Source organism: Rattus norvegicus, chromosome 2, assembly GCF_036323735.1.
Source record: "Rattus norvegicus strain BN/NHsdMcwi chromosome 2, GRCr8, whole genome shotgun sequence".
NCBI classification, from domain to species: Eukaryota; Metazoa; Chordata; class Mammalia; order Rodentia; family Muridae; genus Rattus; species Rattus norvegicus.
In genome coordinates this window covers 35,789,851-35,814,795 of record NC_086020.1, presented here as the reverse complement: position 1 = coordinate 35,814,795, position 24,945 = coordinate 35,789,851, and the positions used below count along the sequence as shown (strand labels likewise).

Genomic DNA, 24,945 nt, shown 5'->3' with positions numbered 1-24,945 from the left:
GTTGCATTTAATTAAGGCTGTTCTTTCTGGGACAATGAGGTTCATAATACGGGGCACTGTGGACATGTTTAATACTGCTTTATTTTTTAAAAAACCCAATGCTTTGTTTCTCTTTGCTCCCACTGGCTTGACATTGACTTTCATTTTAATTTGCCATCCTCTTGAGTTACTTCTATTACAACACCTCTCAAGAAGCAGTAGGTTGGTGGTGGTGTAATTGTTTACCCCAGCCACTAGAGGGAAGTGACTCTAGTGTTTTTGTTTTTGTTTTTTTCTGGGGAAGGACTTGACCTTTCCATCAATGAAGAGCTCGTCCTTTGCCTTGGGGGCACCTCTGTATCTTTCCTGAGGAGAATAATGGAGAAGATGGAGTATAATTAAAGATATTGGCCTAGGGTGTGGAATTGATGGTCTACCTATTTCCTTCAAGACAGCTCCTAATAGGCTTCACCCCCACTGTGATAAGATGCCATGACCAAAGCAACTTACAGAAGAGTTCACTGAGGCTTATGCTTCCAGAGTGCATGAGTCTGTGTCCATCATAGTGCAGAGCACAGTACCAGAGAGGCAAGCTTGGTGCTGGAGTAATAGCTAAGCGCTTACATCATTATTTGAAAATATTAACTCGGAGAAGCAGGAGAGGTGCTAGCTTACTGGGGATGGAGAGGAGTTTTGAATCATCAAAACCAGCCCCCTAGTGGCTCACCTCCTCCAACAAGGCCACACCTCCTAATCCTTCCCAAACAGTTCTACCAACTGGTAAACACACATTCAAATATAGGAGCCTATAGGGGTCATTCTTAGTCAAACCACCACAGCGACCTGTCTTTGCTGGTAATCCTTTTAGAGCCCTTTGGTCTGCTAGGTGTCTTGTGACTCCTTCTAGAACATTAAGCACTATTCTAAGTGGTTAATGTAGTAACATAACCCTAGTTGCAGCCTGTGAGGTAAGTACAATTACTCCTATTTTTTAGAACAGGAACATTGGGTCCTTAGGGGTTAAACAACTTGCCCAAAGTCACTAGATTCCTGAGGCCTGCCACTGTTGTCATGAATCCAAGCAGGGGCTCCAGCGTCTGTGTCCTTGCCTCTCTTCACACCAGTTCGTCAAGCATAAAGAGACATTAACATCCACAGAAGTGTTACATTTGCAAACAGTTTTCATCTTACATCTCTGCAGCCTTCCAAGGATGTGTGAGGGCTGGTGAGATGCAAAGCAAAACTATTAAATATAGCATGCTTTGCAGGGAGCAAGAAGACCCATTTGATGCGGGATGCCGGCTACTGTGAGATGTCTGACAGCATTGTCAAGAGAGGCTGCCAGAGGTCGGTACTGTAGGCCCTCCATGCTCCATGTTCTACCTTCTCTTATCTTCTCTGTAGCACTTCTACGCCGCCTCGACTCAGAGCTCCCAGCTCCTTATTGCCGTGTAGAAAGTCAATTGTCATCTTTCAGACCTGGAAACGTTGGGGAGCATGTGGGAAACCTGCTTATCACTGATCAGTTGGAGTTCTCCACTGTTTCAGTGAAACTTGTGGCAGCCCAGAATGGATGTCACCAATCGGGCAGCCTGTGGCATCTGACTCAGCACAGGTGTCAGAGGCTGTGCTCTGTGGGAGTGGAGGTTTAACCTTCCCCCATGGATACACGGCCCTAGCTCTGAGAACATCTCGTTTCATATGGGGAGCATTGTTTATTTTCCTCACCGGCCTTCTAAAGCCAGTTTCCTTAATAAAAGAAATTCAGTTTTTAATAAGGTTTATTTTTTTTTCAGGGACTTCCCAAACATACAATAAAAACAAAACAAAACAAAACAAAACAAAAAAAACTAAACCAATTTTTTTCAACCAAGGGGGCAAATAAGTTTTTTTTAATAAATAAATTGACATAATAGGTGATTTTGGTTAAGATAAAAGGAATTTCTAGGCTCTATTACATCGATTTTAAATATTTTTTATGCCTTACTTTTATCAAATAAAAAAATCTTTGATCCATGCCAGGATATTTGGAGACTGCATGCATGTGAAACTGGGTAAGAATTTTGCCTTTGTAGTTTGATTCTTGCTACAGTCAGCCCTGCTGCAGAGACACAGAAAGTTAAGTTGAGATCTACACTCTACTGATTGTTGACATCTCTCTGGAGGATTGTCTCATAAACAAGAATGTACGGATGGCGGCTAGATTTTTGTTCACAGCTATTCTTTTTGGTCAAAGAAATAAAATAATGACCTCTTTTGAAATAATTGCATAGGCCCATAGACGCTATCAAGATTTTTGGATTTTTTTTTTTTGAAATCTGTTTTTCTGTTTATTATGTCGGTTTCACATTTAAATTTCAAGAGCCATATGGCCATTCTATACCACTTCATCTCAGTTGCTGGTAAGTGTGACTGGCCACATTTACTTCATCCTATTTTTTAAAAATATCCATTTCCTGTGTATGTGTGTTGTCTCTGACTGTATTTTATGCATGCCACTCACGTAGGTAAGGACGAGCCACCATGTCTGTGCTAGAAACTGAACCGGGGCCCTCTCAAGACCAGCAACTGCTCCGGGCTGAGCTGCCTCGTTAGCCCCCCACACTGCATCTCTCTGTGAGACTTTCCCAAAAGTTACTGAGCAGGACTTGGAGACTTTCAGATAGAAATGCGTTCCAGAACTTTTTTTTTTTATTTTGAAATCTGATAAATTGACTAGATGTCAATTGGAAAGAGAACGACATTTTACAAAGTTGGTTCTACTCTGAAAGGTTGATCCATTGGAAATAGATAGATAGATAGATAGATAGATAGATAGATAGATAGATAGATAGATAGATAGATAATAAGTGAAAGAAAGAAAGAAAGAAAGAAAGAAAGAAAGAAAGAAAGAAAGGAAGAAAGAAAGAATGAATGAATGAATAGGGTTCAAATTTCTTTCAGTGGCCCCAAAAATGTAGCTCTGAGATTCAGGGACTAACTTCACCTCCTCACTCAAGCAACTGAGCCCTGGTTTGTCCCCAGTGCCTATGGTTTGGGAGAGTGATGTTAGCAAGACCTCAGAACTGACATGGTCTTCTGATGCTTATTGTACAGTTATTAACATTTTGTAGAGATGATGGTTCAGCAGTTATGAGACCACAATGCTCTTATAGAGGCTCTTGTAGGTTTGGTTTCCAGCATCCGTACCAAGTAGCTGACAGCTTCTTCTGGCCTCTAATGGTGTCTTTATTCACTTGCACAAGCCCACATAAAGACCCTTGTACACACATAGTTAAAATTAAAATTAATTTTATGTATGTGAGTACACTGTTGCTCTCTTCAGACACACCAGAGAGGGCATCAGATCTCATTACAGATGGTTGTGAGCCACCATGTGGTTGGTGGGAATTGAACTTGGGGTCTTGGGAAGAGTTCAGTGCTTTTAACCGCTAAGCCATCTCTCCAGCCATAATTTTTTTTTTTAAGGAGAAAAAGTTAAAACTGGTTGTCCTTTTTTTTTTTTTTTCTTTTTTGGCATGTGTACTCTTTCTATTCATTTTTTCAGTTTCTACTTTTTTATTTGTTTACTTCCCTTGAGTATATCACACTGAGAAGAATCCAGGAATTTATGGCACCGCTTAAATTTATACAGTGTCACTTTGATCTTTCTCAAAACTGTGCTTAATTGCATAATTATAGTGCCGCCCATTGGTGACATCCAGATGGGTGGGGATCTGGTCCACTCAGAGTCTCCTTCACTTCTCTCTGAAGCACATCTGAGGGATTTTCTGATTTGGGGGCTGGGCCAGGCCTTTGCAGCACACACCTGGCCTTGCTCTCTAGTAAAACTAAAAGTAATGAGTAGTGCCCCCTTTTCAGTAGACAGAGCTTTGGTTTGAGTCTGTCCCAAAAGAGACACATGTTGGAAGCTTGGGCCTTATAGTGATAATGCTAAGAGATGTTGGGATCCCTCAGAGGCCACCAGGAAGCGTGACTATGGTTCTCACATTTGTGCACGTGAGGATGTGTCATGGTGAGAGCAAGCCCTGCCTGACTTGGTGTTTCATCTCCTGCACATATTCCTACTGCTGTACCTTGAATGGTGTTGTGATGTAGCAGGAACTGAACCGAACAGAAACCAATGCCATGCTTTGCGGCCTCCAGAACAGTGAGCCAACCAAACCTCTGTCCTTCATAAAATGTCTACCCTTGAATGTTTCCTCATAGCAGCGGAACATGGACTAATACTGTGTTCTCTAGATCCCTGGCAGCTCACCGAAGTGGCTTAAAGGCTAGTTCTGTGACAGAATTACTGGATGGATCTTTTGAAGCCAGGTATTCTGTAGTGTAAAGAAATGAAATTATTATTTGGAAATAGACAGAAGGAACCGTTGACAGTGGGACCTGATGCCATTCAAAATCATAAATGATGATTATCTTTTCATTTCTGGCAAATTAAAACTTAGCTTCTTTGAACAGATGAAGGTTACCCACACACCTGGAGGGAGCCTGGGCCTGCTTACTTTTTCATGGGTTTTATACATCAAGCAATGTTATTTGAAAGTAGTTGGAACTGCTTCAAGAAAGTTGAGTTGATATTCAGGCTAACTGATGGTATCACTTGCTAAACACCAGAAAACAACTTTCCTTTTTCTTTTGGAGACAGAGTCTAACTATTGTAGTCCTAGCTGTCCTGGAACTTACTCTGTAAACCAAGTTTACACTTGAGATCCACCTGCCTCTGCCTCTAGAGTGCCAAGATTAAAGGCACGTGCCACCATGCCTAGCTAGCAAACAACTTAAAAAATGTCTTAAGATCCATGAAAACTGCATCCACAGTAAAAGAATTAAACTTTCGAGTTGTCTGTGAGGCCCATGGTTCCTTTCTGATGTGTACCTAAGATTCATCTTGTCAAGTACAGCACCATCCTTTTCTGTTGAATTTTTCATGAAACAGTTCACCATGGTGCAGTTATTACTTCACAAGGGCTATTTATTTTGGTGACTTCGTAGTTAGTAAATAGATCCTCTACCCTCGACGGCTGAGGAAAAGAAAAAGAACACAGGGTCTACATCGGCGAGGAGCAACCTCTGTGTTCTGCATCTTCATGCCTTTGCTTGGGAGAAGAGGGCAGGGAGATAGGGCGGAGTCACCTGTTGGGGGGCTTTCATGCAGATTCTGAACTCGCTGAAGCATCTCTCACTGAACTCAGACTTTGCAGTGATGAGTGGACTTCTTTTCCCATCACCAACAGCTTGTACTTGTGCTCTCAAACTTCCAATTCTAAAGTGTAATCCCAGGGTCTGGTTCACATCTTCAACGTGATCAAGGGAAACATTTATTAGTTAAAACTAAGTGGTGGAGCTGTGGGGTGAGGGGCTGGAGAGAGAGCACAGTGGTTAAGAGCACTGACATGCTCTTTCAGAAGTCCTGAGTTCAATTCCCAGCAACCACATAGTGGCTCACAACCATCTGTAATGGGATCCGATGCCCTGGAAACACCTACAGTGTACTTAATAAATAAAATAAACAAATCTTAAAAGAAAGAAAGAGTTCTAAAATAAAAAAGAGTAGGTTTGTAACCCCATAGGAAAAACAACAATATCAACCAACCAGACCCCCCCTGAGCTCCCAGGGACTAAACCACCCACCAAAGAATGCACATGGAGGGACCCATGGCTCCAACTGCATATGTAACAGAGGATGGCCTTGTTGGTCATCAATGGGAGGAGAAGCACTTGGTCCTGTGAAGGCTCGATGCCCCAGTGTAAGGGAATGCCAGGGCAGGGAGGCAGGGTGGGAGGAGGAGCATCCTCATAGACTCAGGGGAAGAGGGGATGGGAGAGGGGAGAACCAGGAAAGGGGATAGATAACATTTGAAATGTAAATAGATAAAATATCCAAGAAAGAAAAGAAAATGAAATGCCAAAAATTGTTATGAAAATTTTTGTTGATGAATTATATGGACATTTTTCTAACTTGAGAGTTTTCTAGTGTAAGATAATATTACTGGTTTTGTATGAATATATCTGAATAAAATGCTTCACCTCAAAAAAAAAAAAAAGAAGAAGAGGAAAGAAAACAGCTTTAAGTGGGAAAGTTCTTCTACGCTACAAAGACCAAGGATACTGCCAATGTCACCCATGCATGGGCCATGATCTGATCCTAGATCAGCTAGGAAAATTGGAAGAGTTGATAGTTTATGTTATGAGTTACTATTCGCTTGCTTGAGCATCCTAGTGTGATATATATAAAGTAAAATGTACATTTCTTTAAAAACAACAGCAACAAAATCTTTAAGTAGAGATGGCTCATTTTAGAATCAGAACAAGATAATGCAGGAATGGCCGTTCGCTGGAAGAGATAGTGTGACAGGAGAGGACGCCCATGGGAGTGGCCGTGTGCCAGACCACACTCGGGTCAAGCAACTCGCCTGCTTGCCTTTGCAGCTTCTCTTAAATGGGGTGGAAGACTTTATAATGGAAACCGACCCGTGTGACCCAGAAGGTCCCGGCTGTGAGGTAGCAGCCAGCAGGTTGTAACCTTGAGCACTACTGAGGTAGCGCCTTGAATTCTCATCTGTTCCCTTTTGGAGTTGTGTGCAATGATGATTGTGTTCCCAGCAAGATTGAGTTTCCAACCTCAGAAAAAGGTCACCCTGCCCAAGCTCCATTTTTTTATCCATTGTTTCAGGAGAAATAAAAGCAAACCATATTTCAGCCATTCTTATCGTAGAAGAGAGTTAAAAGCTAATAGAAGTTTGGAATTCATTTTTAAAAGCAAACCATTAATGTCTACCCACGGGTTACAGACTTAAATTTGTATTGCCATTTTTGTTCCTTGTTATGTATTTATTATATGTAAGTACACAGCAGCTGTCTTCAGACACACCAGAAGAGGGCATCAAATCCCATTACAGATGGTTGTGAGCCACCAGGTGGTTGCTGGGATTTGAACTCAGGACGTCTGGAAGAGCAGTCGGTGCTCTTAACCACTGAGCCATCTCTCCAAGCCCCCTTTGTTACTTGTTATGAACTCATTATGTCTATAATGACAGTGCTTAAAAGACAGTTATCCAGGAGCTGGAGAGATGGCTCAGCAGTTAAGAGCACTTCCTCCTTTTGCAGAGGTCCTGGGTTTGATTCTCTGCACCCACAAAGTATCTCACATCATCTGTAAGTCCATTTCCAGGGGATCCAATGCCCTCCTGTGGCTTCCATAGGTACTGCATCCATGTGCAGACATTCAGGCACATAAAAAAAAATTAAAAATAGGGGTAGAGAGATGGCTCAATGGTTAAGAACACTGACTACTCTTTCAAAGGACCCTTCAATTCAATTTATGTAGTGGCACACACCATCTGCAACTCTAGTTCCCAGGTATCAGACACCCTCTTCTGGCCTCCTCAGGCACCAGGGCTGTACATACCCATAAAACACATTTTTTTCTAAGTGTTACCTTTAAAAAGAAAAATAAACTTTTTTTTTTAAATAAAAGAAAGACAAACCATTCAGTCAGTTGACGAAAGGCACCATGGGTTTGGAAGTGTCCCTTTATGGCTTGTATGTAACAGATGGAAAAACAGGAAATTAACAGGTTTGGTTTTTTTTCCCCCTTTCCCTGAACCTTAGAAAATAATATGTGTACATCCATTCATCCTGAGTATCCACTTTGTACTTGAGGCATACAGACGAACAGAATCTGTCCTTGTACTTGGAGAGCTCAAAGCCTAGTGGGGAATTAGACCTGTAAACACATCATCTTGCTGCAGAAGAATGATTGCTATACAAGAGGCATGCGATGCATAAATTCATCGGGGAGCCTGCAGGAGAACTACTTATGTGTGCAGGAGAAAGTCAAGCAAACTTTGCTGGAGGGTGACCTTCTAGCTCACACTTGAAAGATGAACGGAGGTTTCCTAGGCAGTGGGGGTGGAAATTCTAGAAGCAAGGAACAGGATGTGCGAACTGTATGGCCGGGCTTATCGTGTCTGGGGATCCAGAAGTAATGCGCTATTTCTGACAAGTGCACATTTTATTACTGAATCCTAAACCACAAAAAGGCCCATGACCCGAGACAAGGCAGGAAAGATGATGATGGACGCCGCAATAAAATATCCTTCAGAATTGATCTTAATTTTCTGGAGATGTGCCTTCCACACTGTACAGAAGTTACCTGACGTTTTGGTGTGATAAAGACTTCTGAGCTCCAGTCTCAAAATTCACGAATCGTTTGGTGTGGAAAAGAGCCCTAAATCTGCTTCCTTAGCCTGGCGTGAGTTAGTGGTGCGAGATAGAAACTGCCCGGGGGGGGGGGGGGACGCTACAGTAGTTGAACATTATTTCCTGAGTAAGTGATAGGACCACAGGCAGATGTGGGGGCTGGACAGGTTGGAAGGAACGGTTTCACGTGGTATCAGGGAGTCTGGGGAGGAGGAAAGGGACCGTGATCATTCAGACATGAAATAATGGCTACTCTCTGGTGAGAGCAGAGACAGTATCATGTTTAACTTGAGAGCCAGAGGCAGGTGGAGCTCTGAGTTCAAGGCCAGCCTGATCTACAGAGTGAGTTCCAGGACAACCAGGTCTACACAGAAAAACCCTGTCTCAAAAAAGCCAACCAATCAACCAATCAATCATCAATCGATAAATGGCCTGTTTTATTCTTTTTTTTTTATCATCGTATATACTACAAAATGTGTTTACTTTAAGTCGCACTTTCTCTTCAGCTTTCTCGTCACATGTCGCTGGCTTTCCTACTTCTTTCCTTTATATATTATTAGCATTCTCTGTAGTTTTGAATGTACTTGATCTCCTAAGGGCCACTAATGGGGACAGTCCTTATTTCCCAGTAATTAAATATGCATCCTTCGTCCACTTGCTATCTTATCGGTTGCTTTTAGTGACTCTTGCAACAGCTGTCATTAACTGACAATCTCTTTAGAAACCAGGTTGTGATCACTCTGGTGCTTCTTGGGGGTCTTTTATAGAATCTGGGACAATGTATCTGCTCAAGGAACAGTTATACTCTTGGCGCCCGAACTCCATGCTGTCCCTTTCATCATAGCCTCCATAATCGAAAGACAGGAAAGCCTGCAGGTAACGAGCTTACCTGTGCTTAATGACAGCCACTCAGTAGATTCGGTGAGGACCACCAGGTTTTGCTTATGCTCCCCTGGATAATTTTCTTAGCTGCTGTCTTCTGTTTCTAAGCACTGAAAGAAGAAAGTATGTAATGTGGGGAAGCAGGCTTAGAATCCAAAACAGTTAGCGTAAATGCAGGGCTCTCCTACCCTGCAAATAGCCAGTGCGTATATTCAACATAAAACAAAGCACTGTGCACATTCATAAGCTATTCAGCACCAGAAATGCCCAGTTGCCACAGACAGACAGGTAAGGATTTATGCCTGGAAGACAGAGGTTTTTCTTTTCTTTTCTTTTTTATATTATAAAATTCCTGGGAATAGGAATATGACTTCTTTTTAAAAGAAGGTTTAGTATTTACTTTCCAAGCACATAGAGCTTTCACACGTGCATCTTATTTCATGTGTCAAAAAACATCAATCACATCTTATGAAAATGCCCGGGAGTGTGTGTTCTTCCTTAATTTTGTAAACTCTTCAGAGCAGCCTCACATTCTGAGCAGCCCGAACCGTCACAGTCATGAGAACAAAACTGCCACATGTGTTGATTTTGGAAACTAAAATTTGACTTTTTTTTTCAACTCAAAGTAACTAACTTATGAACTGGAACCGCTTAGTTGGTAGGGTGCTGGGTTATCGTATAAGAACTTCTGGGTTTGATCTCCTACACCTCATAAACCAGGTGTGGTGACTTATGTCTCTGATCTTAGCTGTTGGGATGTAGAGGTAGGAGGAACTGAAGCTCATTGTCACCCTGGGGTGTGTACACACACAAACACACATACACAGACACACACACACAAACACCCACACATACACAAACACATACACACACACACAGACACAGACAGACACACATAGACACACATAGACATCCACACAGGGACACACACACAGACACACACATACACACACACATACACACATGCACACACACAGAGACAGCCCACACACACACAGACACACACACACAGACACCACACACACACAGATACACAGACACCACACACACACACAGATACACAGACACAGACACACACACAGACTGGCAGACGGTTCTGGCAGACAAATAGGCAGGGTTACAGAAGCAGAACTTAACAAGTGGATCATTACAGCCTCTTGTGAAACAGACATGGTCACAAGGTGGTCGTAACAAGGTAATGAAGTGATCATAACAACCTTTTCAAAACAACATTGTGGTTGCCATTTCTGGGGAATATCTGTACAGAACAATTTGTAGTTAGGGTTACAGGTGACAGTATAGCCCAGCCCTTGAGAAACAGTGTGTAAAGGTCCACGATTCACCAAAGAATGATACCCTGGACTCAAATAATATGTAAACACAGAGAGGGTTTTATTCTGCAGAAGTCCAGCATGCTGGGGTCTCCCATTACCAATATAGAGAGACACCCGAGTGAGCTCGAGGCCTGATTTAAAGCAAGTTAGGGGATCCTGGGGTAGGTGATCTTTATCTTGCTCCACTTCTAGAGACATTCCATTACTAAGGGGTGGGGGCTGGAAACTTACCAGGGAGGTCTGGAAACTGTTGCTGGGGAAGTCTGGAAACTGCAGCTGCCCCACTGTCCTTGCCTCAGGCCAGGTGGCCGGGCAGCTTCTGAGGCCTGAACTGGCTTGGACTCGACCAGTTCTGGGATACAGAGATTTAGGCCTCATCCTCTGCCAGTTTGAAACCTGTCATGGAGTCAGCCTAGCCCTCTCAAGAGGTTTAATCATAACCAGGAATGGACCTTGTTTGTCTTTATTATAAGAGGTTGTCTTAGTTTGAGTTTTATTGCTGCAAAGAAATACCATGACCTAGGCAACTCTTATGGTGGGACACCATTTAACTGGGGCTGGCATAAAGTTTCAGAGGTCCAGTCCGTCATCATTATGGCAGGAAGCACGACAGCATCCAGGCAGACACCATGCTGGAGGAAGAGCTGAAAGTTCTACATCCTGGCAGCCAAGAAAAGGCTGTTCTACCCTGGGTGGAGCTTAAAGGCTGCTCTCAAAGCCCACCTCCCTCACAGTGACACATTTCCTCCAACAAGGCCACACCTATCCTAACAAGGTCACACCTCCTAATAGTGTCACTCCCTGTGGGCCAAGCATTCAAACGCATGAGTCTGTGGGAGCCATACCTATTCAAACCACTATGGATGGTTTTCAAGCCTAAGAGAGAGGCAGGTTGATTTAGCAATCGATGTTTGTGTATGTGTGTAGTGTATGTGTGTAGATACGTGTATCGTCACCTTCCAGATTGATTCTAGAGCAGAATCAGTACAGAGTCCTGGTCTCCCTATGTCCTTGTGGACATTAAATGCTATCACTTTTTAATCTTTCCCAATTAGGTAAAAAATGACATCTGATCTTTTTTATCACATTTCTGTGACAGCTCTTCATGAATTGACATTCTGTTTATCTCCCAGTGAATTAATATTACTTCAAAAACTTCTGGCGTAATGATGATGTGACTTAACAGAAACTCACCCTAACCCTGCTTGGGAACTAGTTGGCTAACTCCCGTGTCCTCGCCAACATGTCCTGTTTCATGATGGTTTGGATCAGCTTTTAACAGTTGAGTGGACGTCTGCTCACCGCAGAAACACCATCTCTACCTCTGTCTGCATTTTCCTTTGTGGTACCTTCACCACAACTCCCTCCTCTCCTTTTAATGGGGTAATTCTCCATACCCGCGGTTATCTGGCCTGGAGGAGAAAAAAATACTCGAGAAAAGATGAACTGATAAATTAACCATAATCTTATATTACAGAGAAGGCCTTGATGTCAGCTCTAAAGGGCTAAATATAACCATGCTGACCCGCCTCAACCAAATTGTCACTTTTTATAATTGCACTGTAATTCATTCTCGGGAGCTGAATGAGAAATGATGCACCTTGGACCCAGACTTCTGGATCAAGTAGCACCATGTCCTTGAAGTTAACTCCACACCGAGATGTACCCCTTACTGACTAGGGTCCAGTGTTACGACCAAAAAAATCACTTAGCATCTCGTCCGCAACCGATCGCAGCACCTCCACCCTCTCGAAGTTAGATTCATATACACAGGCCCCTATGTTGTGGCGCTTTAGAGTCTGAGGTAATAGATGTTCATCGTGGATACATTACATATAAATAATGGAATGGACTTACGGATCTGCGAGGCTCAAATAGGAGCAGGCAGGCAAAGCTTTCTGAGACAGGAATAGGGTCGTTGTTTAGAGTATCAGGCTTCTGGCAGTTAACTGTGCTGTCCTTGCCTCCTTACCTGTGAGAGAACTCATCCTCGATGCCTTCTTATCTTTGCTGAGCCCCACCTGCCTCTTGTTCTTCACCTTCGGTCACCTCGCCGTCTTCGCTTCCTCTTTTCCCTTGTTTTAACATTCAGCTCAGTGATGGTATTAAAGATTTAAAGACGAAAGCGGCACGGCCCCGGCCTTCGAGGAGCTGTCTTCTCGAGGAGAACTGATCTGAAGCAAATCTGGATATTGACAGTGACTGAACCCTTTTCTGCAGGTGCCGTCTGGGATAGAGCCCAGACAACAGAGAGATTTACCTAACCCACCGTGGGTGTTAGGCTTACACAAAGACTGCCTAGAGCAAATGGCTGCCGAGCTCAATCCCGAGGCAAGGAAGGTCTAGTCTTGCTCTGTGTGCGAGGCCTTCCTGTTTATGAGAAGAGGGCATCGCCCTCCAAGACTTGCTCTCTGTTCCGTGATTATGTTGGTAGCCTGTTAGAGGTTCATGGGATTGCGATTTGCTGGTATGCATTCCAGACAGGTGTTTTAGAGTCACGAAGTCCATCTGCCTTACTTTCCTATCGCCGTGAAGAGATATCATAGCCAAGGCAACTTATAAATGGAGGCATTTAATCTGGGGGCTCACTGTCCCAGACAGTCAGAGTCTATGACCATCATGGCAAGGAGCATGTGTACTGGCTGGCTTTGTGTGTCAACTTGACACAAGCTGGAGTTACAACAGAGAAAGGTGCCTCCCTTGAGGAAATGCCTCCATGAGATCCAGCTGCAAGGCATTTTCTCAATGAGCGATCAAGGGTGGGAGGGCCCAGCCCAGTGTGGGTGGGGCCATCCCTGATCTGGTAGTCCTGGGTTCTGTAAGAAAGCAAGCTGAGCAAGCCAGGGGAAGCAAGCCAGTAAGTAGCATCCCTCCATGGCCTCTGCATCAGCTCCTGCCTCCAAGTTCCTGCTCTGTGTAAGTTCCGGTCCTGACTTTGGTGATGAACAGTAATGTGGAAATTTAAGCAAAATAAACCCTCTCTTCCCCAACTTGCTTCTTGGTTATATTTTGTGCAGCAATAGAAACCCTGACTAAGACAGCAGGGCAGCAGGCAGGCAGGCAGGCAGGCAGGCAGGCAGGCAGGCAGGCAGGCAGGCAGGCAGGAAGGCAGGCAGGCAGGAAGGCAGGAAAGCAGGAAGGCAGGAAGGCAGGAAGGCAGGAAGGCAGGCAGGCAGCAGGCAGGCAGGCAGCAGGCAGGCAGGCAAATTTTATTGGAACAGCAGTGAGAACTTATATCTGATCTACAAGCTAGAGACAGAAGAGGGCTCTTGGAACCTTTAAGCTTGACCCCAGTGACACATCCTCCAGCAAGGCCATGCTTCCTAATCCTTCCCACTCAGTTCTCCCAACAGGGTACCAACTGTTCAACTATAAGAGCCTCTGGAGGCCATTCTCATTCAGATCACTACACCTCTCAGCTATGGATCTCCCAGGAGCCTCCTCCTAAGTCCTTTTCTGGGAGCATGCCCCGTTGTCCTCTTGGGGGCAGAGGACGCTCTATCCACCTCAGTTGAGGTCTTTTTCACAGGCCCGTCCTCTGATTGACACAGCAGAGAATTGCAGGGGTTTCCTTCCTAGAAGTGCTTCCCTGCCTGCTCCCCAGGCCTAACCCACCATCTTGATCTGTCACACGTGTCAAGAGGCTACTTTGGGATAGAAAAGTCCTCATTCCCCTATCTGCCCATTCTCTTCTCTTAGATTCATTGAGGTTACTGACTGTCTGCTACCTTTCCGATCTTCTGCTGTCCTAAGGTCAGACTGCCTGTGGGACACATGACACTCTTTCCCCATTTCATCTCCTCTGCATTCTGTCCTGCCACCGTTTAGAACATATTCTTCATGCCAACCATGAGGATTATACAGCTCTCTGATTGTCTATTGGGAAGAGAAATTGACTATTTGTTTTTTCCAATAACTTTAGGACTCTGCATCTGGATTTATGATACTTTATTTTTTCCCCCACTTTTCCTAGGGTGATACAACCTGATCGTTGTCTGCCATGGGTTTCAGCATTCAGATGTATCCCTAACCAGTTCATTAACCCTCCCAGTTCATGTATCTTTCTTACAGTTGAACATTGTAAGCACCCACTTGTTTAATAACACAAAGAGAGTCTCCATCTTCCAGCTGTTCATCGTGTTCTTTTTTTTCCCTTCCTGTGTATAGCATCCTTTCTTTATATATTTTTCTACATTTTTGTATTTTGATCTTGTTTCAATTCTATTGTGTGTGTGTGGGGGGGCTTCCTCACTTAGAAAAGTCACTGTGCATATCAGACCTCCTCCCTTAAGTTCAGCAGGGCATTTAGAAGCCTGAGCTAATGGACTTACCTATGTGAACAGCCATAGTTCAAGCAATAGTCATGTTTAGGAGCTGAACGCAGGGATAGAAATGAGTCAATAGAGTTTATATCAGAATCGCCACTAGGTCAGGATCAGGTAGTCTTCACGGAAAACTCAGTGTCCTCCATGGATATAGATACACAGACAAGGATTCTTGAAAGCCCCCTGGTCCTAACACCTAGGCCCAGGAAAATTAATCTCTATGTACTACACACAAAGGAGTCCACAGATACTTTTTAATACTGTTCTGCTTGGGCATGGGGCATCTGGAGGGAGAGTAAAAAGTCTGTAAAAAATGTATGAGGAAAATGAATTATGAAGGATTAGGCCTTCTACTTCCTATCCATTTCTTCCAGAGCTGGCCTCCCAATAGGATGACAGGCTTATTTCCCCATCTCATTTTCCCTTCCTTGGAAAAGCAGTGGCTGTTAGTGACATTTTGATGAATGAATGAGAAGTCTGGGTCCCAGACTGCACCCACCGCCGTACTGGCTTGGTGGTTGTCCAATGAGTAGAAAACCTTGCTGAGTGTTCATGTATGGGCCGAGACCAACCATGCTCTTCAGGACTTCGAAGGCTCAGCTCCTTCTTAGTTCAGCAGCGTTTTGGCAGCTGCAACTCAACCATGCTTCCTCTTCCATCCATATCATTACTTTGTCTGTAGGAAAATGTCAGTAATTCTGACAAATTCAATCCTGTGTTTACCGACTGCCTTGTCTCCTGAATCATAGGTTACTAAATCAAGTCATACAGGTTAGAAGACAGGTTACACTTGAGTGTCACGCCCACTCCTATCATCAGTGAGTGTGGGAATCTCTCAAGTGCTTGCTCTGTGTTAGCTAGCTGTGTGGGTACTTTACCTAGTCTTACGTTTTCAGCTAAATCCGAATTTTCCCACACCCTTTTCGTGAAAATGATGAAATATATTTGGTTAAACTTGACCGGCGTTTGGGTCCAGAGAGATGGCGGGCAGGACTTAAGAGCATGGACTACTCTTGCAGAGGACTAGAATTTGATTTCCAGCACCCATGTCAGGTTGCTCACAGTGATTTGTGACTTCAGATCCTCGTTCTCCCGGGCCCCTCCTCTGGACTCTTTCAGTGCCTGCACACATAGATGCACATTCATACTTTGATATACGTAATTTTTAAATCTTTAACAATAGCTACTAGTATCTGAGAGTTTCAGGAATCCCTCAAAGTGGAAAGCAGAGGCAGTGAAGAGGAAAAACAAAGCTGTGGGCCAGCGGTTAAGAGCACTAACTGCCCTTCCAGAGGTCCTGCGTTCAGTTCCCAGAAACCACATGGTGGCTCACAACCATCTTTAATGGGATCCGATGTCCCCTTCTGGTGTGTCTGAAGACAGCTACAGTGTAGTTATATATAATAAATAAATCTTTTAAAAATAAAGCTTCCATTATATCAATGTACCCATTTTAGTTGTTGCCATGTTCGTAGGCAACGCCAACAAAATGAACTTTATAGAAAGGTTATGGAGAATAGGAGAGTTGGGAAGTAAAGACATCAGGTCTTATTTAAACCTGTTTAGAGCTGAATTCTCAGCCTGTGTATATCCTCCCAACTTGTGACTAAGAACTCCTCTTGGAAACCTGACTCCCCTTCCTCCACCTTTTCTTTCTGTGGATGCAAACCTAGTTTCATACAGTCTTTCTTTAATATTCGTGGTCAGCTATTTCTTATCCCTCAAATGTTCTCTGCTTTCAGCAGAAAGATACCCGAATTCACGATTTTTCAAGCATAATTTCAATCCACTCTCGAAACCTTGATTGCTCTTCTCTGGCAGCCTATGGTGCCCCTCTTCATCAGCAAGCTCAGAGAATCTTTGGTTTGTCTGGAATGTAGAGATGGCACTCAAAGGGGAGTTCTCCTTGTGTTCGCCTGTGATATTTCCCGAAGTCGTGCTAGGGCCGAAGAGATGTTTGTACTGCAAAAATCCTTGCATCTCTTGGTGACAAAGAGTGGTAAGAGAAAGTCTTCAGAATTTTATAACATTGCTATAGGAATATTGAGAGTTCAGGGTTCTGTGAGAGATCTCTTCATACTGGTCAATTTTCTGTATCATAGGAGACAGAGTAGACACTTGGATAGTAGAACTTTCTATACAAAAAGCATCTCTAAAAATGGCCGTGTAAGTCTGGGACTATTTGGTTCTGGAAATACAGAGATCAATATAATCTGGCCTTCACCTTGAGAAACTCACAGTCTCACAGGGAAGGCAGCAGAAAATAGCCAAGTAAATGCCATGTGGCTGCTATCTGGGGAGACCTACTTCTCAGGGCAATGGAGGGTACAGAACATTCTGGAATGCCCTTCAGTCCAGGATTACATCATTGAGTGAAATGTTCCCTTAGATTCTTCATGTTGTTGCACTGACTCACCACAGACATTACATGGAGGGGTTTTAGATGGGTCATCTCATTCTCATTTTTGTATGCCAACTCCCAGAGTTTGGTTCTGTTATGGATCTATGTTACAATTAGGGAAAATAAGCAGAGATTAAGTGACTGGCTTAAGGTTAGATTAAGTGTTGAGGCCAGAATCAAAGACAATATGACACCTTTCTCAGAGGGAGACATTATTTAAAACAGTGACTGCCAGCAAAAAGTCATTGGTAGTGCCTGCAGGCATTTTTGATGGGCACCTCTGCTATCCAGTGGAGTCTGGGATGTTGCCAGACATTTTCCAAAGTACAAGAAAGCCTCAAAACCAAAGAATGGCCCAGGCTATAGTGTCACTAGAGAGAAACTCAACTACAGCACGGGTTTCTTTACACTTTTTAGAATGCACTTTACACCACTTAGAGTAGCCAGTCACCTCTGGGTATCCATGACGTACACGTCCACATCCTGGGATCTCAAATGATCCCAGAGACCAGTGATGTTCAAGCCTCCTGTAAATGGGGCTGGAGAGATGGCTCAGCAGTGTAGAACACTTACTGCTCTTGCAGATTGAGTTCCCAGCACCCACATTTAGTGGTTCACAACTGTCTATAATCTCAGTTTCAGGAGACAGGATGACTTCCTTTGGCCACTAGAGGGTACCTGTGTGCCCATGGGGCACATAAAGACGAACTAGTATGCGCATACACCCAAAATAAAGAACATTTAAAGATGTTAACCAATTTTTTATAATACAGGTTATGTGCATGTGAACTCTATGTGTCCTCCCATGTATGGTAAAACCATCTCTAGGTAATGTTCAATATAAAACGTGTATCCTGAGGAAATAGATGGTATATAACATTGTTTTAGAAATACGAACAAGAAAAGAGCCCACACCTGTTCACTAGTCACACAGTTTTATTCGCAGGGTTTGGTGGTGGTATTATTTCTTTGGTTTTGTGTTCTTGAGCCAGGGTCTTGCTATGCAGAGCAGATTGTCCTAGAACCCAGGCGGTGGTTCCTCTCAGCCTTCTCTGTGTGCACCAACATAGCATTTATATATTTTTATATGTTTTTAGTCTTAGTATGCTTGAAGCTATCGATGGGGAAGGGTAGCTGTACCTCAAAACATTAAAAAGCCGAAAAGCAGGCACGGGGGATGGTACTGAGAGGGCAAAGACAGCCAACCAAAGCTTTTAGGATCTTAGAAAATGTCGCAGGGTATTTGTTTGTTTGTGTCACTTCTTGCTCAAGGCCCCAGTTTCTCCTGTGTAAAATTGGGTGGATTCTATGCATTTTCTTTTATTTTTGTGATTCTCAAAGATCTGAGGAGACTCTAGAAAAAATGGGATTGTCAAACCCTTTGGGAGTCTTTGGGTGAGAAAATATTTCTGTGGATCACAAAACTTAATAATATGTGATCTAATATTAAATTAAATGTACTGACTTAAATTCTTTTTTTTTTTTCTTTATATACTTTTGAACAAACATTTGCGGTTTGGGAAGTTATTTAAATACCATGCTCCCCTCCCCCCAGCGCCTCCTCCCCCCGAAATGAGTAACAATCAGATTCACCCTTTTCCTGTGTTCCTTTCCTTCAAACTCTTAACATACTGGGAGGGAAAGGAATTCACGTTGCTAAATCAGTGCCAAGTAGTATATTTGCATGTCATAGGTGATAATTGACGTCTTTCGAATCCGTGAGGCCAAACAGGTGTGCACGGTAGTCACCCATCAAATGGATATAAACTCGTGTATTTTGTGTCATTGAGGGTTTTTTTTTTTTGTTTTTTTGTTTTTTTGTTTTTTTGTTGTTGTTGTAAGTGTGGTGGCTTGGCGTGAGCATGCTTCTCCCAGACAACAGGTAGCGTCACCTCTGGAGTCATCAGGGACTTCCCTCTGAGCTCCACAATTGTGCCTCATCCTATGGTGAATCACCCAAGCTTTCAGGTGTGCACAGCACACACTAGTGTTCCGGTGCAGCAGCTGGACTTATTTATTTATTTTTGAGGGACCGATCCATTTCAGGCTCTGTGATGGGGGGAGCTGCGAGGATGCTCCAGCCCTGCGCCTGCTCCGGGGCAGAGTACACCGGGGCGCTCTCTTTTCCCCCTGGAGGCCCAGCTTGGGGGCTGAGCCAGAGCCCAGCCACCCGCCTTCCAACTGGATCCTACAGAAAGGTGTCAGATTCAAGTCCTCCCATAGGTCAATTTTCTAAAAGTGCTTTCAAGTTTCCATGGTGTTGGTTTTTTCCCCCCCAGAAGGGGAGGGCAGGAGCAGCTTTTGCGTTCAAATTCTTTTCCTTGTATGTAGACGCTAAAAGGAAGCTGCTTCGCACTGGGCATGTTCGGATGTGAATGGGTTTGCTGATAAGCAACAGCCTCCCGGAACCATAGACTTAAAATAGTCCTCCTCCTACCACCCCACCCCTCCAGGAGCTGCAAATGGTATCTGCCAAACAGATGACAAAGTACCTTGGACTGAATCACACGGAGACAGCATTTTGAGCCGAACGCAGGCTAAACTCTTGTAATTACTGTTTATAGCTGGCCAAGGCTTCCTAGGAGAGGGCAAACACAAGAGGAAGTAAGTTTCCTGAACCTTTCAGATGGCTGTGCATTAATTAAAGGCCAGCACGGGACGGGCAATTCTCAGTCAGGCTCTGAGTTGTTCCCGAGACCACAGTTCACCGCACGTTTTCTCTGGAGGGAGTGAGCAGATAATTGGGATTTTTTTCCTTTATTTTTATTTCTCCCCATCTCCGTTTTGATCCCATGGCCTTGAACTCACAGTGAATTGAAGAAAGAAAGAAATGGATATGTCTGACCCCAATTTCTGGACTGTGCTCTCAAACTTTACTTTGCCTCATTTGAGGAGTGGGAACAGACTTCGGCGCACACAAAGGTAAAAACGCGGGATCTTCCCCTGGAGCAGGGAGTGTTCTCTGTACCAGAGGCTGGGGGCTGCCGGAGTTCCTTTGCATCTTGTATTTTGTTTGTTGGTGGCAGTTTGAAAAGTTTGTGCCTTGCGGGGGGTGGGGGGTGGTCTCTGTTTCTGTTGTTCCTCTCCTTGGTGGGGTTTCCCGGGGGTTCCATGAGTGCGCGGCTCAGAATTCTTTTGCAGTGTAGATGTTCAGACATTGCCTTGCGCCCCTGCCTTGCAGAGGGGCTCTTTGTCTCTGTCCATTTAAATACTTGTATTTTTATCATTTCATTCACCTGGACCTGGGCCTACTGGCATTCCTTACAGAGCCTTCCATTCCTTACAGAGCCTTCCAGAGGCTCCCCCTATGTTAGATATTCCACCTACCAATCATAAGATGTGAATCTGTGTTGCAGCCATAACCCAAGTAAGCCTATTTCACAGTGATTGCTTTTAAAGATCTGTACAACTTTGACATTTTGACTTTTTATCGTTTGGTTGACATTTATTACGGATATAAAGCCAGTCTTTCATATATATATATATATATATATATATATATATATGTATATATATACACACACATATGTATATATATTATATGTGTGTGTTGTGTGCGTGTGTGTAATTAGATAACATATTATACTTGTATGTAATATATGCGACATATAACATATTATATGTGTGTGATATATGTGATCTTATATATGTACGTGTAATATAACATATTACGTATGTATATGTAATATATGTAGTGTGTGTATGTATGTATAATATATATACATATATATATGTGTATATATATATATATATATATATATATATATATATATATATATATATATATATGACAGAATCGATGTGGTGGGATACAGTTTGTTGAGAGTTGAGGTAGGGTTGACGTTCCAAGTGAGAGCGAGGTCAGGATGCATTTGCAGACAGCTGGAGCGAGCCGTGATTGGAAGGAGGCATGTCTCATCCCACTTCTGTCCAAAACAAAAAGTGACATTAGTGTGGTTTTAGAGAGCTACGCCCTCCATACTATATAAGTACAGATTCTTGTTTGTTTGCTTGTTTTTTAAATCAAAATTTGGCGTGGCGTGCACATGGGAACATGCTTGAAGCAGCCCAGTCACATAAACAGGACACGGACTATCAGATTTGGAACTTTGTAATCTCTGTGCTCTGCTGTTTAGAGAAAATGGTTCTTCCTGTGGAGCGATACCTGCGGCTATGTGTAGTGCAGATGCAAATGGGAAGCACTTTCAAAAACTTGGCCATTTTTCTTTTGCTTACCTTTTTCTTTCACTTTAGGGTGCTCCTTAATATATGTACATCCACAGATCACAAGTTCCCAAGGCAGGCGTGTGTGTGTGTGTGTGTGTGTGTGTGTGAGAGAGAGAGAGAGAGAGAGAGAGAGAGAGAGAGAGAGAGACTTGGAAGGCTTTAAAATCATATTATTATTGTAATTTGAACAGTGCTGATGTCTCCTGAATCTTATAGGATTCATCAAGGCATGCTGCTGCTTTTCTTGCTTCGAGATATAATTGTGTTCAGATAATCTCTTAGTCTCTTAGTGTTGGCCATCTTCACACTGTGTCCTCCACAATCCCAAGTTTTCAACATAACACATAAAGTTGGGGAGAAATACAGGGTCTCTATGAATGGGCCATCGTGTCTTGCCATGCTAAATACTAAGGTTCTCATCTGCTTGTTTTGATTAAAGCATTTGCTATTGCCCAGCGGGGCAGTTCTGGCTGTGGCACAACTCTCCCCTAACCTGGAGCCAGTTCTTGGAGAGATAAGGAGGCCCTGCCCTTACCTGTGTGTCTGGTCCTGAAAAGCGGGTGGAACCTTTTTTCCTGATCCCCGCCCACCTGTTGCTAGGCCTTTTGAAAGAGTCTAAAGGAATTCTCAGGCTGGACAGACCTGACTTAGGATAACATCTGGTCCAGCCTGGTCACTCCAATTAAGTCTGATGTAACCTAGGTGAGAAGAGTTGAGGACGACTGTTTTCTCCCCCCTCCCCCCCCCCCCCCCCCCCCCCGCTCCCTCCCAGTCATGTGCCTGTCTTCAGTTCAAGAAAGCAAAAAAAAAAAAAAAAAAGCCTTTCTTCCCCCTTTCTAGGAATGTGGAGTTTGGAAATTGCCCACAGACATTTTTCCAGCCATCCGTCTAGGTATTAGCTAAGTAACAGGTCAAGCTTTCTCCCTGCTTACTAATATCCCTGATTCAGAATGCTCAGGAACAATATACTTTTGATTTCCGGTATTTTGGAGTTTGGAATGTGTGCACAGACCTCACCGATTGAACATCTCCAATTGGAAACTACTCTAAACCCTGAAACTTTTGAACGTACTCCAAGTTTATGATTTTCTGGCCGTTTGGATTTTGAGTTTCCAGGGAGCTCGACTCGTGCATAGATTAGAATATTGAAGGGCAGTGCCCCTTGTCCCCGGGCGTGTGCATGTGGATGTGCAGTTCAGCTGTGTCTTTCAGCTGACATGGGAAGTCTGCACTTACACTGTGGCCTTCCCCTTTAGAGATGTCTCTTAATTGATCTAATTCTTTATTCCTGTGCTGAGAAAGACCGGGTGCTTCCTAACTTATACCTTTAAAAACGTAGTTGTGACAGATGCCGCCACTCTCTGTACAAGCCAACATCACAGTTGCCTTGCTGGTCGAGTATGGCACTGGCTTATTAGTTTCTTGTCTCACAGAAACTGTTGTTCTCTTTTAACTTGGAGTCCTCCCTGGCCTATAACTCCTGGAGCTCTTGGGGAAAGGGACTCCCAGATTTGCTTCCACACACACATCTTTAGGATTGCACCATAATCCTTATTATCACAAACATGGCTCAGACATGGGAGGAATGAGTTACCTGGATCTACACTTGATTCGTTACCGCTTTGCCTTACAGCTCAGAGTCCCTTGGGTGGGTCCATGTGGAGCTGTTTTTACCCCCTTTCGCCTTCCCCCACTTTCTCAAGGCCATCTCCATTGGGAGACACAGATCTGATCTTCATAGACAGGCTCTCCCCAGCATCTCAGCTCAGAATGGAACTCAGGGTGCAACTCTAACTTCATAGCCCGGCAGCTGTAGCATTCATTGAGAATCCCCTCAGGATGGCAAGGAGCTGCCTGGATCTGTCAGCACCTCTGTCTTTGTGCATTTTCTCTTCCCATCCGATTAAGAACTGGGGGAGGAGGAGGTCAGGTATCCTGTAGCCACCTCTGGGTCATCTGCTGCTGAGTTTCCGAATGGGCCTTTGCTTGACTCGAGAGGCTCTAGAGGAGTGGTTCTCAATGTTCCTAATGCCGTGATCCTTAATACAGTTCCCATGTTGTTGCTACTTCATAACTGTAATTTTGCTATGTTGTGAACCATAATGCACATATCCGATATGCGGGTGTATGACATGGGACCCGTCAGAAGGTCGTTTGACCCTGTGAAGGGGTTACAGCCTGCAGGTTGAAAACCACAGCTCCAGCAGGCCTGGCGGTGCCTGGTTTTTCACTTTCGTCTGCCGTGTTGTCCTTGGTGTGATGGTAGGCTCCAAACTGGCGTGGCTGCCCCTCCTCACCAAATCACCAAAACTTTTACCCATGCCAATTCCTACTCTGCTTAATCCTTTCAAGCAAATTCTCCCTCTTGAGACTCCAACTTGTAAGAACCAAGAAATAAAAGAAACTTTGTTGCTACCGGTTTGTTTTCCCCTCAATTTGGTGAATTTACATTTCTTAGTGTCTTTCTGAGCAACAGGTGCGTGCAAGGCTTTTCTAACTGTCATAATTAACAAAATATACTGGCTCTTTATGAACAGTTAACTTCAGAAACATCCATAGTGTTCAGTGAGGTTTGTTTTTTTCTTAAGATATATATATGTGTGTGTGTGTGTGTGTGTGTGTGTGTGTATACACATATATACACACACACACTGGTGGTATCTTCAGACACACCAGAAGAGGGAATTGGATCTCATTATAGATGGTTGTTGGGATTTGAACTCAGGACCTCTGGAAGAGCAGTCAGGGCTCTAAACCACTGAGCCATCTCTCCAGCCCTCAGTGAGGGCTATTTGTTTGTTTGTTTGATCGTGCATATATGAGAAAGGTGGAAAACAGACTTTTCTTTTGCCCCAACATTCAGCGTGTCGGTAAATTTGCAGTAACCTCTTTTATCGAAAGTCCAGTTAAATCGACATCTTTTAAGTACCTAGCTTGTATCTGGGTAGGTGACTCAAAGCTGAAAGTCCCATGTGTGCCTTCTGTAAAACATGCCAGGAAAACCTTGTAAACCAGAGCCGAGGAGTATTTCCAAGGCGCAGTAAGCCACAAGCATGCTCAGCGCAGAGGAGAGACTTGGATCCAGGGAGCCAGGAGAGAAACCATACACATACACACACACACACACACACACACACACACACACACACACACACACACACACACCAGTTGAGGATGTTCTGAAACATACATTGCTATTTCGCAGAGAGCATAGTGCCTTCCCAAAGGGAGTAGAAATGGTGTGAATGAAAGCTCAATGGCTGTGGCCACACAGAGATCAGAAAAGACTACACACATTGTCAGAGCAGAAAGCACCAGACTGTAGCTGGACGCTGCTGGCACAAGGAGGAGGAACCTGGATCTGAATTTAGTGTAGTTGAGTTTAATTCTGGTGCCTGTGGTGTTGGACAAGTTCGCTTTCTTGAAAGCATCTCCATCTTTGAAATAGGGGTAAGTAAGTTACTTATTGAATTAGTATGTGTGTGAGCTTCGTTCCTCCTTCCATTCATCCTTACCAAAGCTCCTCATCCTGCTAGGCTCTCATCTCTCAGCAGCTCCAGCTTGGCTAATGCGTCCTTTATTTTCCTAATGC

At 43.8% G+C, this 24,945-nt stretch overlaps 1 protein-coding gene across 26 annotated transcripts in view; it reads left to right on the top strand.

Annotated features, from left to right (window-relative positions):
• The window catches only part of Mast4 (microtubule associated serine/threonine kinase family member 4), a 591,901-nt gene that overhangs the window by 404,295 nt on the left and 162,661 nt on the right, over positions 1 to 24,945 (top strand). For 2 of the 26 annotated variants that reach the window (XM_008760705.4, XM_008760704.4), the window contains exon 1: positions 13,595 to 20,048. The exons of 23 other annotated variants lie outside the window; for them this stretch is intronic. In XM_008760705.4, the coding sequence (XP_008758927.1) occupies positions 19,957 to 20,048 (92 nt within the window). In that variant the 5' untranslated portion in view covers positions 13,595 to 19,956. Of the gene's footprint in view, positions 1 to 1,100; positions 1,327 to 13,594; positions 20,049 to 24,945 lie in introns of those variants that run through there. One more of the 26 variants, XM_063281126.1, reaches the window with a different exon arrangement.